Source organism: Macaca thibetana, chromosome 7 (genome assembly GCF_024542745.1).
Source record: "Macaca thibetana thibetana isolate TM-01 chromosome 7, ASM2454274v1, whole genome shotgun sequence".
NCBI lineage: Eukaryota > Metazoa > Chordata > Mammalia > Primates > Cercopithecidae > Macaca > Macaca thibetana.
The window spans coordinates 124,416,507-124,430,677 of NC_065584.1; the positions used below are offsets into that span (position 1 = coordinate 124,416,507).

General features: G+C 40.3%; 2 protein-coding genes across 5 annotated transcripts in view; one reads left to right on the forward strand and one right to left on the reverse strand.

Annotated features, from left to right (window-relative positions):
- EIF2AK4 (eukaryotic translation initiation factor 2 alpha kinase 4) overlaps window positions 1-10,761 on the forward strand; it is a 106,148-nt gene extending 95,387 nt beyond the window's left edge. For 2 of the 3 annotated variants that reach the window (XM_050799366.1, XM_050799367.1), the window contains exons 33-39: window positions 1,416-1,528; window positions 4,541-4,599; window positions 5,481-5,578; window positions 7,313-7,381; window positions 7,920-7,964; window positions 9,499-9,617; window positions 10,212-10,761. In XM_050799366.1, coding sequence (XP_050655323.1) covers window positions 1,416-1,528; window positions 4,541-4,599; window positions 5,481-5,578; window positions 7,313-7,381; window positions 7,920-7,964; window positions 9,499-9,617; window positions 10,212-10,269 — 561 coding nt within the window. In that variant the 3' untranslated portion in view covers window positions 10,270-10,761. Of the gene's footprint in view, window positions 1-1,415; window positions 1,529-4,423; window positions 4,476-4,540; window positions 4,600-5,480; window positions 5,582-7,312; window positions 7,382-7,919; window positions 7,965-9,498; window positions 9,618-10,211 lie in introns of those variants that run through there. The other variant, XM_050799368.1, reaches the window with a different exon arrangement.
- Window positions 10,762-11,213: 452 nt separating this feature from the next.
- Window positions 11,214-14,171, reverse strand: part of SRP14 (signal recognition particle 14) — a 227,747-nt gene continuing 224,789 nt past the window's right edge. For both annotated transcript variants that reach the window (XM_050799595.1, XM_050799594.1), the window contains exons 3-6: window positions 14,035-14,107; window positions 13,443-13,555; window positions 12,194-12,226; window positions 11,214-11,695 (exon numbers count right to left, since the gene is read on the reverse strand). In XM_050799595.1, the coding sequence (XP_050655552.1) occupies window positions 11,504-11,695; window positions 12,194-12,226; window positions 13,443-13,555; window positions 14,035-14,107 (411 nt within the window). In that variant the 3' untranslated portion in view covers window positions 11,214-11,503. The remainder of the gene's footprint in view (window positions 11,696-12,193; window positions 12,227-13,442; window positions 13,556-14,034; window positions 14,108-14,171) is intronic.

Sequence of the window (14,171 nt, forward strand, 5' to 3'; positions counted from 1 at the left end):
TCCTGAGTAGCTGGGACTACAGGCACGTGCCACCATGACTAGCTCATTTTTGTATTTTTAGTAGAGACGAGGTCTTCCCATGTTGCCTAGGCTGGTCTTGAATTCCCGGCCTCAAGGGACCCGCCCACCTTGGCCTCCCAAAGTGCTGGGATTACAGGTGTGAGCCACTGCGCCCAGCCAGTAGCAACATTTTCATATTTCAAAAGCAAGACATCACTTCATTTATCCATTCAGCCAACACATTTTAAGCATTCACAATGTAGAAGGGATTGAACTTGGGGCCATTGAAGATATAGAAACATTTAAGCCATAGCTCCTGCTGTCAAGGATTCTGTAATCTGGTAAGGAACTTGAGACATTTGTGCGTGATTATGAGCTCAAAAATACTAAATGCCATGAGAGTCCTACAGATAAATTTCTCCGAAGGTCCCTCAGGCTAGGAGACTACATAAGAGGAAGCAGTGAAGTCTGTAGGGGGGGTGCTGGGATTTATCCTACCCTCAAGAATTCATAGGATATAGATAGGTCCCGGAAGGGCCTTTTAAGAAGAGGGAACTGCAAAGGAGATGGTAGTTCTTTCAGTAGTTGTCCCAAAGATAGAGGCAGGCCGGCAGAGAACCATTCTGGTACAACCCTGAATAGTCTATTTTTGGTGAGACAGATGGATCAGAAGCAGAAAATGGTTATAGCTACATCATGGAGAGCCCAAATACCAACCAAAAAATCTGGTTTTTTATATTTAGCAGTTATTGGGGAGGCCCCAAATGTTTTGAACAGGAGACATCCAAGCTGTGTTTGAGAAAAATTAATCTGCAGGGATGCGTAGCATGGAATAGAGTGAGGGAGAGACTGAAGACAGTGGAAGGAGTATAAAGAATACTAGCCTAGGCCAAGGTTGGATGCTGGCCAGGGGAGTGAAGATGAAGGGATAGATGCATAAAAGTGGGATGACAGGACTTGGGTTTAGAAAGGAGAGGGAGGAGTGGTAGATAAAGCTGAGATCTCAGAAACCTTGGTGGCTGACCAGATTTAAAGGGGAAGATGTTAATGAATCACATGAAATGAGAGCCCATTCATCTTGGCCTTAAGAAAAAAAAATTCTATCATCTATGATAAACTAGTCCAGACCAGGGTTTCTCAACAGCAGCGCTGTTCACATTTTGGGCCAAATAATTCTCTGTTTTAGGGGGCTGTCCTGTGCGTTAGCAGCATCCCTGACCGCTACCCACTACATGCCAGTTGCACTGTCCAAAAATGTCACCAGACATTGCTAAATGTCCCCTGGGGAGCAAAATTGACCCTGGTTAAGAACCACTGACCCAAACTGTTGATTTAGTAGTCTTACTGTGGTGCTCTGAGCTACTCTTCTAGGTTCAGAAACCTCCAAATGATAGATCTGTTTCATTCTTTTGAAGGTTAAGTCTTTCGAGAAGGAAAGGCAGACAGAGAAGCGTGTGCTGGAGACTGAACTTGTGGACCATGTACTGCAGAAACTGAGGACTAAAGTCAGTGATGAAAGGAATGGCAGGTAACTTAGGAAACAACAGCCAAGAAAACTGACTTCAGTTACCTATATGGAAACTACATAAATTTATTTTAAAAGTCAATTTGAGCCAGGTGCTGTGGCTCCTATCTGTAATCCCAGCACTTTGGGAGGCCAAGTTTGGGGAATCACATGCAAGACCAGCCTGAGCAACATACCAGGACCCCGTTTCTAAAAAAAAAATTATTTTTTGCTTAGCTGGGCGTGGTGGTGCATGCCTATAGTCCCAGCTACTCAGGAGATAGGTGGGAGGATTGCTTGAGCCCAGGAGGTCAAGGCTGCAGTGAGCCATGTTCATACCACTGCACTCCAGCCTGGGTGACAGAGAAAGACCCTGTCTCAAAAAAACAAAAAGAAAGAAATCAATCTGATCCTTTTGAGAAACAAAGATAGGTCAGGATTACTTTTAATGAACCATTCTGTTGTTTCTTAATAACTCAATAGCAGTTTAATTGTATGACCATCTTATTGTATGATAAGACTAATCATAGCTTACATTCAACATTTGTTCTTCATAACATTTCCAAGAATATTTTATCATTTTGAAAAGCCTCAGGAGCCAAAATCTATCTGTCATTATCTTATTCAGTCTGCTTATCAGTGAATTTCAATAATATTTTGTCCATGTACTTTGAAAGGTGTAATGTTCTGGGAAAAGATCTCACTTCCTCATGATGGGAGTATCAACCATCTGGGTAGGAATTTGGCAAAGTAAATTAAAAGCCTTAAAACTAAACATTTTTTTAAAATCGACCCAGCAATTCCACTTTCAGGAATTTATAGTAAAAATTATTTTAAAGATGTCTATCAAGGCTCATTTATAACAGCAGTTCTCCAACTTTTTGGTCTTAGAACCCCTTTACACCCTTAAAAATTATTTGAGGATCCCCAAGAACTTTTGTTTATGTGAGTTATATCTATAAATATTAAAACATAAACATTTAAAAACTATTTATTCATTTAAAAGTAACAATAACCCCATTACATGCTAACCTATTTCTATTGAAAAACAACTGTGTTTTCCAAAACAAAATTAATTTAGTAAGGAAAATGGCATTGTTTAAAATATTTGCAAATCTTTTTAGTGCACTGTTTTACATTTTTGTTATCTATTTTAACGCTTTAGTAGAAAAAACAATTCTCATATCTGTTTATGTATTCAATCTGTTGTGATACCACAAATCATATAGTGTCTGGAAAACTCCATTGCACATTTGTGAGAGGATGAGAGTGAAAAGGCAATTAATATTTTAGGATTATTATGAAAATAGTTTTGACCTTGCAAGACCCCTTGAAAGGATATGAGGGACCTTCAAGAGTTTCTAGACCACACTTGGAGAACATAATTTCAAAATATTCATTGGTAGAAGATTGTTTGAATTATGATAATTTGGTGAAATATTGTGCAGTCTTTATGATGATTCTACCAAAGCTGAGTTCATTGACATGGAAGGATGTCCACAAATAGGATGTATAATATAATGCCATTTTGTTTTAAACAAAATATACAACCTGTACATAAAAAAAAGTCTAGAAGAATGTACCAAATTTTTAACTGTAGTTTTGGTTAGTGGGGTCACAAGAGATATGAAATTACTTTGTTAAGCTTTCTATATTTTGCAACTCTTTTTTTTCTTTTTTCTTTTTTCTTTTTTTTTTTTTTTTTTTTTTTTTTGAGACAGAGTCTCACTCTTGCCCAGGCTGAAGTGCAGTGGTGTGAACATGACTCACTATAGCCTCAACCTCCCAGGCTCAGGTGATCCTCCCTTCTTGGCCTCCTGAGTAGCTGGGACCATAGTCATGTGCCACCTTGCCCAGCTAATTTTTTAAAATTATTTGTAGAGACAGGATCTCCCTATGTTGCCCAGGCTGGTCTCCAACTCCTGGGCTCAAGCAATTCTCCCGCCTAAAGCAATTCTTATATATATGCTCATTATCAGAAAATACAACACTGTAATTTTTTTGGCTTATATCAGTGATTCTCAACCAACAGTGATTTTGCTTCCCAGGGGACATCTGGCAATATATGGAGACATTTTTGGTTGTCATAACTGGGGAGTTCTACTGTTATCTAGGAAAGGCCAGGGATACTGTGAAAACATCCTAAAGGATACAGGACTAATACCCCCCAACAAAGAATTTTCTGGCCTAAAATTTCAGTAGTACCAAGATTAAGAAATCCTGGCTTATAGAAAACAAACCTTGCTCTGTTCTTCTCATGCCCCCACCCCTTCTTATTTGCACCTAGCCTTAATAAATTCACCATTAGGTGTTTCTGAGGGAACATAATGTTCTTGAAATCACCAGTATTGGAATTATAGATCTAAATCAAAGACAGAGGTTTAGAAGAGAAACCAAGAAATAGCCAAGTAGTGAGTATGGGGGAACATTACTGGGACATTTAAAAGGCTACATGGGATTTAGTTTTAGCAGGGAGAGGTTCAGAGTTTTTCCTCCATGCAAATGATTATTTCCCTGCTTTCCCAAGATAGAGTGCTGTTGTCTCTCTCAAAGGCTATAAATTAATTCACAGCATTTGAAAGAACATCCATTCACAGCTTTTTAAAGAATACCCTTGTTTGCCAAATGTTCTCCTGTGGGTGGTTGCCAAGGCTGCTGCCATAATGAAGGTGGAGCTGCTGTTGCTCGTGTTTCCTTGTATTATGAGGGGGGCGGAAAGAACAGCCATTATATTTCATTGAAATCAGCTTCTTGTGTGGATCCAAGATTTCAAGCCCAGCTGAATAAATCAGAATGTTTTCTTTAGGCATTTGTTAACTTAAAAAGATATCCTTTATAATTTTTTACTTGCTCTTGACCAAAGCATAACTAAATGCAAATTTTTTGTTTTTGTGTTTCCACCCACTAATAACCAAGAAGAAGATGTTTTTATATTTAATGGAAAAGTGACTCACTATACATGTAGTTCACTGTAAGTTATGTGTTGCTTGTGCCTTATTGACTGTTCTTTAATTGTTTTCGTTTGCTTGTTTTTAGAGAAGCTTCCGATAATCTTGCAGTGCAAAATCTGAAGGGGTCATTTTCTAATGCTTCAGGTATAATTACTAATTATAATCTGAACATAATGATGCTTATATGTTTGCTCTAAGCACTTATTACTGTGGCTAACTGCTTGTGACATTGGAAATCTATTTTTAAAATAACATATACACAATAAATTGTACCACGTGGGATTCATCCCTATGCTTTGAAATCCACATCCTAGAAAATGATAAAACAACTGGAATTTAGCCGACTCTTCTACTCTTATTTTTACAAGTGATTTAATCTTCCTTTTACTCAATTTATTGTACAAGTGAAATGTGGATAATTTTCCTGGAGATTTTCCTCATACAGAGGATTGAAGGAAGTATTTTGAAATCCCTTGAAGAAAGACACTATACACATTTTGTTTTCATGAAAGCCAAGAGGGCACAGTGGTGATAGTTATGCCTTTACTTTCATCACCTCTAGCAACCTTACTGAAAAAGAAGGGTTCCAGTTAAGGCCATGAGAAGACATATTTGGCTTTTAACAGAATTGAGTCTTTCCCATTCATTTCTGTTAGCACTAACTTTGTGTTGCCATCAGATTTCCAATTCTTGCAGGAATTTAAAGAAGTATTAGGATTTGGTGATATTCAGCTTGATTTTCTTAGGCCCCTGAGGTTTTGATGACTCATGTTGCCTCCCTGCCCCTCCCACCACCCCTCAATCCCTGCCTGAGGAGAGATGCATCAAAACTGCTGGGTGTTGGGGTTCTGGGCGCCTCACCTATCCGGTGCAGATGGTTGCAGGGATGGAAAACACAGCCCAGCCATGATCTAGCCCTTAGAATCACCACAGGATGTCTACTAATAAACTCTGCCATCTCTCTGTAGTATGTTGTAGAAAGTGGGACCAGATAAGGCCGTAAATTCTGAAACTCTCTGTCTCAGGTTTGTTTGAAATCCATGGAGCAACAGTGGTTCCCATCGTGAGTGTGCTAGCCCCAGAGAAGCTGTCAGCCAGCACTAGGAGGCGGTATGAAACTCAGGTACACTGGGTCAGGGTGTCTTTGGCTTTCTAAAGTGAGTTACAGAAGAGAAAAACAATAACAGGAAAGGAAAATAAGAAACATGGAATTTCTTGGAAATATTTTTTCCAAAAAAAAAATTTTTTTTTTCCAACTTCCCTAACTGGGTGGCTTCTGAAAGCATTATCAATACAAAGCATCTCTCTGGCTCCAGAATTCCCATCTGTCCTCCAGAGAGGGGCCATTGTGCCCTGTGGGCACCTTGAAGCAGCTGTTGTCAGAGTTACTGCACCTAAATGAAAACTATCTAATCTGGCTCTAAAGGTAATTGAGGTTTGTTTGTGCTCTAAACAGCAAAGTAGAAGAGGCCGATGACAAGACTTAAGGCAGGTTTCTCATTCCATACATGGTTTCAGCATTTGCTATATGCCTAATGGTGTGCTAAAAGCTGTGTAAAATGTAGAAGACATTAACATGGCCCCAGTCCTCAAAAGAGTTTATAACTTAGAAGCATATGTATTATGTAGAGAATAATAAAAGAAAATAAACATAGGCCAAGTGCGGTGGCTTATGCCTGTAATCCCAGCACTTTGGGAGGCTGAGGAGGGCAGATCACTTGAGGTCAGGAGTTCGAGACCAGCCTGGCCAACATGGTGAAACCCTCTCTACTAAAAATACAAAACTTAGCCGAGCGTGGTGGCAAATGCCTGTAATCCCAGCCACTCAGGGGGCTAAGGCAGGAGAATCGCTTGAACTGGGGAAGCAGAGATTGCAGTGAGCCGAGATCACGCCACTACACTTCAGCCTGGGCAACAGAGCTAGGCTTTGTCTCAAAATAAAATAAAATAACTATAGTAGAACTCTGAGTTAAATGTATAGAATAAGAATGTTAGAGTATGCTGTGGACATATGTGAAAGAGTGAGTGTTAAAAGCGCAGTCAATTTTAGAAATGTAATCAGACTGAAATACAAAGATCAGGTACTTTATTTTTGTAAGCTCTTCTAGCTGTTTCTCAGGATTTGGGTGGAAACCTATTTTTCCCATCTTCCTACAGCCTTCATCACCTACCAAGTTTCAGTTCTCATGCCATGTCCTCATTGCTGCCACCTCTCCCTTTTTCCCAGTTTAGCTTCATACTATCATCTCTCTGTGTGCACTGTTTCACTGCACTGAGCCTTTACAAGGCATCATTTCAAAATTATGAAGAGATAATTGACAAGGATTATTAAACAGATGGTCAAGATAAGTCATAAAAACCTCATTTCCTCTGAGATCATATTGCTAGACACCCCTTTCTGAATGGATTAAGAGCAAATCTTTTCTTTTTTTGAGACAGTCTCGCTCTGTCACTCAGGCCGGAGTGCAGTAGCGCAGTATCAGCTCACCACAACCTTTGCCTCCCATGTTCAAATGATTCTTCTGCCTCAGCCTCCCGAGTAGCTAGTATATTATAAGCGCCCGCCACCATGCCCAGCTAATTTTTGTATTTGCAGTAGAGACAGGGTTTCGCCAAGTTGGCCAGGCTGGTCTCCAACTCCTGACCTCAGGTGATCCCCCAGCCTTGGCATCCCAAAGTGCTGGGATTACTGGCATTAGCCACCACACCCAGCCAAGGGCAAACCTTTTAGACACCATTTGGAATCCTTTCTAGGCTTTGGTGTGTTACCCTGTGATTGTGTCCTGGGATAGGAAATAAGATGGCAAGAAAGATGGCTTGGTTTAACATGTTCTGAATTCCATTTTCTTATTATTAGGTACAAACTCGACTTCAGACCTCCCTTGCCAACTTACATCAGAAAAGCAGTGAAATTGAAATTCTGGCTGTAAGTAGCTTTCTTTCATATTTTGAAGGTGGCTTCTTTCCATCCATACTGTCAAAGTAGTTGCCTCAGGGTTCAGAGCTTTTCTGCTCAGTGTCAGCAGAATTTGGGTGCAGGCCTTATTGTCACTGATGTGAACTACATGCAATTTAAAACTATTAAGAACTAGGGGGAGAATTTAAGGTTGTTTCTCCTCTTTGTTCCTCTGAAAGATAGAGGAAGGAAAATGAAAACAAAAATCATTTTCCTACATATTTCAGGCCTTTGCCTTACTAAGCTTACACCGAATACATGTAGCAGTGTCAAACCTTTTGGATGTGGTATAGAAGGAAAGGGAATACAGTTGCCACTGCTTATTAATTCTCCAGTGCTAAGATCTTATCACTGCACAGTTCATTAAGCCCTTTTATAGCACAATAGCATCTCAGACTCTGCAAACCCTATTCATACTGCTGCATCCCACGTGACACTATGGTCACAAGGCAGTATTGTGCTGCTGAGAGTTCCCTGAGAGATGATGTACATTTCTGTGTATTCACAGGTGGATCTACCCAAAGAAACAATATTACAGTTTTTATCATTAGAGGTAAGCAATACGAACTCTTCTGCACTGTGGCCTTTAAGATCCCAAATCTTTGCTGTTAGTTTGCCAAAAGAATACTGAAGATGGCATTCATTCGTGATAGTATTTTTCTGGCAGTCCCAGGAATTTAGTAACATTTTTCCTTTTATGTGACACATACATTCCTAAATCCTATGTTGATGAACTTATACTTTTCTAGTGACTTTTTATTTTTTCAGAGATACTTATTTTATTTAAACACACACACACACACACACACACACACACATACTGCTTTTACTACGTGTCAGGGTCTGGCAGGCCTTGTTGTAAGCATTTTACAAGTAGTAACTCATTTAATCATAACCACCCCAAAATGTAGATACTGTTATTATCCCCACTTTAAGAGTATGGAAGTAGAGAGCTTAAATATCTTACCCACGGTCACCCAGCTAGTAAGTAGTAGAACCAGGATTCGAACCTAAGCACACTAGCAGAACCTGTGTTCTTAACCACTATACTATATACTGTCTCTCAAACAAACCTCCATTCCAGCTAGAGAAGCTCATTTGCAGATGAGTACTATACAAAAAAAAAATCCTTTTGTAAAAATTAATTAGGTCCTTTATAAATATATATATATATTTACAGGTACATCCCTTTATCTTCAAATAGCCTAAATAAGAACTTTAAAAATTTGAATAGTTATCTTTGCTATTAAGAACACTTAACTATAGTCATAGCTATAGGTGACTTTTGCAACATGTCATATCAAAGAATACTTTTTTGTCTATCCAGAGTGTTTAGTCACAGATTAAACTACATTAATAGTGAACTTGGCCCTAGAACTAATATTTTGTATTTCATTTGTTGTTCTTACAAATAAGCATATGCCACTATACTGGCAGTGTACTGATTTATGATCCAGTCAAATGGATATACATACTTGAGAGCTGCTATCACCATTGTACAAAAAGTAAATGGAGGCCAGGTGCAGTGGCTCGGGCCTATAATCCCAGCACTTTGGGAGGCCGAGGTGGGTGGATACCCGAGGTCTGGAGTTCGAGACCAGCCTGGTCAACATGGTGAAACCCTGTCTCTACTAAAAATACAAAAAATTAGCTGGGCGTAATGGCACGTGCCTGTAATCCCAGCTACTTGGGAGGCTGAGGCAGGAGAATCACTTGAACCCAGGAGGCAGAGGTTGTGATGAGCCGAGATCGCGCCACTGCACTCCAGCCTGGGCAACAAGACCAAAACTCCATCTCAAAAAAAAAAAAAAAAAAAAGCAGTAGGCAGAAATAACTGGTCTACAGTCACATCAGCACACTAGGGCTGCAGCATCATGAATCAGGCCCTAATTAGGGAGTCTTGTTTTAAGAAAAATTGGTGCTTCAAAGGAACCCCGGCAGTCTCCTAACCAGTTCTGCTATCTCCCTATTACTGATTCCCCTGGTATAAAGAGGGGAATGACACTGGAATTTCATTAGTGACCCAGAAAAAGCCAGCTAGTAAACCCTAGTGCCCTGCTGTTAAGTCTTATCTATTTTTTTCCTAGTGGGATGCTGATGAACAGGCATTTAACACAACTGTGAAGCAGCTGCTGTCACGCCTGCCAAAGCAAAGATACCTCAAATTAGTCTGTGATGAAATTTATAACATCAAAGTAGAAAAAAAGTAAGTTATCACTTGGGTGGGCATAGCAGGTTTCACATGGTTACAATTCAGGGAGGGGTTTCAGAGTGACATTATTTCGTTGTCTTGCTGAGGTTTGGCGCCTGGTAAGCTGTTGTTAGAACTGCAGCTGACAGCCAATAAATCTTGCTTGGACTGTGAATCACAGTCATGATCTCATCAATAACAAAACACAGGGGTCCTAGGAGTAGCTGTCCCAATTACAGTTTTGTTCACCCAGGTAATTCAGTTTCTAAGAAGTATGTTTAAATGAAAGAAAATAACCATGACTGCTTTGCTGTATGTCCTTATGTCAAAATACCAAATGTCAAAATACCAATCAATCATTCACATTATGACACACTTAAAAGGCAACAAGGAAGCCTATGAGGTGAATGGTTATCTCCTTATTAGGACCTTATACTACAGACCCCCATCAGTCACACCTTGTATAAAACCTATATAATTTTTTAGTGACTAGCCTTCCCTCGTTTTTCCTTAAATAAAGCTCCTACAGGTTGTTATAAAAATTTATTAGCTCTGTTCTTCACTCATTAAACTGAGTCTGTCCTTATAACCTTTTCCTTTCTTTTGCAGGGTGTCTGTGCTATTTCTGTATAGCTATAGAGATGATTACTACAGAATCTTATTTTAACCCTAAAGAACTGTCATTAACCTCATTCAAACAGAGGCTTATACTGGAATAACGGAATATTGTACATTCATAATAATTTAAAACTAAATTCTAAGAGGCTAGGTGCAGTGGCTCACACCTGTAATCCCAGCACTTTGGGAAGCCAAGGCAGGAAGATTGCTTGAAACCAGGAGTTTGAGACCAGCCTGAGCAACAAAGCAAGACCCCATCTCTATAAAAACTGAAAAAATTAGTTGGGCACGGTGGCACATGCCTGTAGTCTCAGCTACTCCAGAGGCTGAGATGGATCATCTCAGCCTTAGGAGGTTGAGGCTGCAGTGAGCTGTGACTGCGCCACTGCACTCCAACCTGGGACAACAGAGCAAGACCCTGTCTTTAAAAAAAAAAAAAAAATTTTCTAAGAAGCTGTCCTACAAAGTTGAGCTTTGTTAGTTTTTCATGTGTAATATATTATAAATTTATCTTTTGGGATATAATAAATGCTTTCATATACCTGCTGCTTTTTAATTGTAAATCTATTAACACTAAAGGTTTTAGGGAGCTCTTAGAACGTTAAGATATAGCCTTTTCTTCCCTTGGCTGTAATGACTAAGCACATGAAAATATCCAAACTAAAGGGCATAAAGAAACCAAAAATCATTATTACTTTGGAACCTTTATTCTTGATGACTTTGTAATATGTTTATCCTAAGGTGGTTAAACAAACTCTCATTTGACTATGAGAACTCATTGGCACTTGAGGAACCATGATGATAAAATTATACAGCCAGGTAGGAAGCAGCTCATGAGATAACATGACTTTTTATAAAACTGTCAGGTTTCAATTCTAATAACCTAGAAGATATTACAGAGCTAAAGCCTATTCATTAATCACATCATTCTAGAATTAACAGTTATTGCCAGAACTGTTAAAATGAGATGGGAAAAGAATAAAGAGACAGTGCTGATAAACAGACATGTTTAATGATAGCTTGTTCTTCACAGAGATGTCTACAGAGACTTAATCTAGAATCCAGGAGAATATAACCATGCAACACAGACCAATTAGCCAAATGCAAAATAAACTAGATTCTTACCACAACTACCCTATAAACACTGCAACTGTTCTTTCCAACAGGACCCTAATCTTATGTGAAAACACCTACTGTGGGGGAACCAGAAACCTAGCTATGTGGCCAAAAGGAAAAAATAGCAATTCAGTGGTTAATTGGTGAAAGCAGGAAATTTGTGCCCTTTACTGTGCTGCTGTTGCTGCTGTTGCTGCTGGTGTTGCTGGTGTTGCTGTTGTTGCTGCTGCGGCAGGTGCTGCTGCTGCTGCTACTGCCGCTGCTGCTGCCGCTGCTGCTGCTTTGGTCTTCTTAGTTTTGTTCTTTTTGTCTCTCTTCTTCAGCCCATCCATGTTAGCTCTCAGTAGGTTTGAATAAGCCTGAAAGATACAACAGAGCATACCTTAGTGGGAAGATGTGCCAATTAGCAGAACAGCAGCCCTATTTGCATAATGGATTTAGGGTAGCCAAAAATCAGGAAGCCTACCTGATAAAGAATATAGCACCACTGGACACTTGTACCGGAAAATGGTATAAGCATAAAACACTCTTTCACATTATAATAGCTTCTGCAACACCCACAGACAGTTGCACACATTTTTTACGTTTTTTTCAATGGAAAACTGCAGGCAACTTCTTGTTCAACTATACTATAGGTAGCATATATCTACAGCCTAAGACAAAATCTAACTAAAAAAAAACTAGAAAGGAAGAGCGTATTAGCGTTGAAATTCACACCCTGGCAGCTTTTACTTGAAAAATACCAGTAAAACTTATCTCCAGAGAGCAGTGAACCCAAGTATCAATCTTACCCAGTGTTCACTATCATGCTGACTCTTGCCCTGAGAAGGAAGACATAAGGAACACCCAAAACTCACCATCTGAAATTTATTCACTTCCTTGGAGCTCACCTGAAAGAGAAGGAAAAAAGAGGTCACACCTCTTACCCATATAAGCATCCTCTTCTCCACCCCAGACAGTATCTCAAAAGCCTCTGGAAGACAACATCCTTATCTTTAAAATACTTCTTCCCAACTTCAGGGGTTCGTAATACATGAATGGTTACTTTTCTACTCTGCTTTCCTCTGCCTAGAGAACAAGAAAAGGAGCTCTACATCTTTTTCCACATGAGAATTGCACCAAGAGGTGAAAGGCAGTAGGCTCCTTCAAAAAAAAAAAAAAAAAAAGCTTTGTTTCTCACCGCTTGAAATCCCTTAGAAAGGTGGCACTGAGTGTTCTCCCTGGGTTCTGAGAAAAGTCAGAGGACTTCTCAGTATTAATTTTTTATACATTAATATAAGATATATTTAAACTACTCCCTTCCCATCTTATTTTTAAACCTGCCTTCCATTAATTCAAGCATATTTAAGCACAATGCAAGCTACCACAAAATAAATTCTACCTCTGAAGAAGACTCCTTAGGTTTTCGTTATTTCATGATATCTAACTTTATTTGTAAAAACCACATAAGCTTGTTTTACTGTAAAAGTCCTCTCAAGATAACTTGTCACGGGAAGTGACTTACCAACTAAGTCTAGTCTACATTTTCATGCAGTCAGTATCCTACACTAATGTGATTAGAGAGTAAGTCTGGTTCTGCCACAGCAGAATAAAGTAGTATTCACTCAACTCAAGAAGACTCTTCCTTTGCATTATTCAACCTCCACTGAAAGGAAAGACTAGGGCTCTTGACTAAAATGCATATTTTCTCAAGTGTGAAACCTAACATTTAGCTGCACATTCGCCATGTGAACCACAAAGATAAGGAAATAATAGCATCACCTGGTGCCAAGAAACTGCTTACTGAAGGCCCAACACAGTAAGGGGCTAAGGAATCAAATATTTATGCCAACGGCTCCTTACAGTACTACGAATAAGGACGAATACGCTACTTTCATTCATTTCCGCAAAAATTTTAGCAGAACTAACGACTGTTTGACCTCTACCTTCTTCATTTTATTTTATTCTTGAGTTTTCTACTACTGAAGTATAGGAAGGTCCTGGTCTCAGAAATAGCCACATAGGGCAAAAGGGAAAAGTAAATTAAAGCCTGGTTCAGAAACGCCCCATCCTCTCTTCAATTCGAGTGTTTACATTTCAAAAGATAGCCTTAGGAACTCAGCTCACCACAGTGCTGATCTTCTTTTTCCCATCCGTAGCTCTTAACAGACACTTGTTGTCTGCGGGCTCAAAGCCCTCCACAGTACCTTTCTTTGGAATGGGTTTGGTTCGACCGTCATCTGAAGGAAAAATGCATCCTGGTGAACACGGCCGCATACGTGGCTGAGCGGCAGACAAACAGTTAAAACAGAGGAGGGGGTAAGTGATGACCTAATCCAGCCCCGCTGCTCTAGTTCTGTTAAACACCTCGTCTGCTACCACGGTCTGGCGAAACCCTGGAGAAACTATTATTTCCACGACGGAAACATGGAATAGCGAAGCACGTTAACTCCCACTCAAAGTGGCGGCGTTTGGGATCCCTGACAAAGAGCCCTGGGCTGCTTGGGACCCACTGTTACCAGAAGCAACCTAGGCGGCTCAGCGCTGGGGACTGCGCCCGCTACAATCCCCATCATTTTCCAGGCCCGAAGCCCCGAATGTGCCCAGTACAGAGTGACGGACGGTAGAGGAAGGCGGCGGTCCGCGGCAGACAGACTCCGGTGGCTCCCAGACACCGGGCACCCGGGGAGCATCGCCCGGCTCCCCTCCCGCTGCTTACACTTCTTCAAGGTGATATAGACGCTGCCCGACGTCCGGCACTTCTGGAAAAGTCTGGTCAGCTCCGTCAGGAACTGAAAAACAACAGGCCCGGCCCCGTTAGCCAGCCCCAAATCCTCGCCCCGCCGCGTCAAGGCC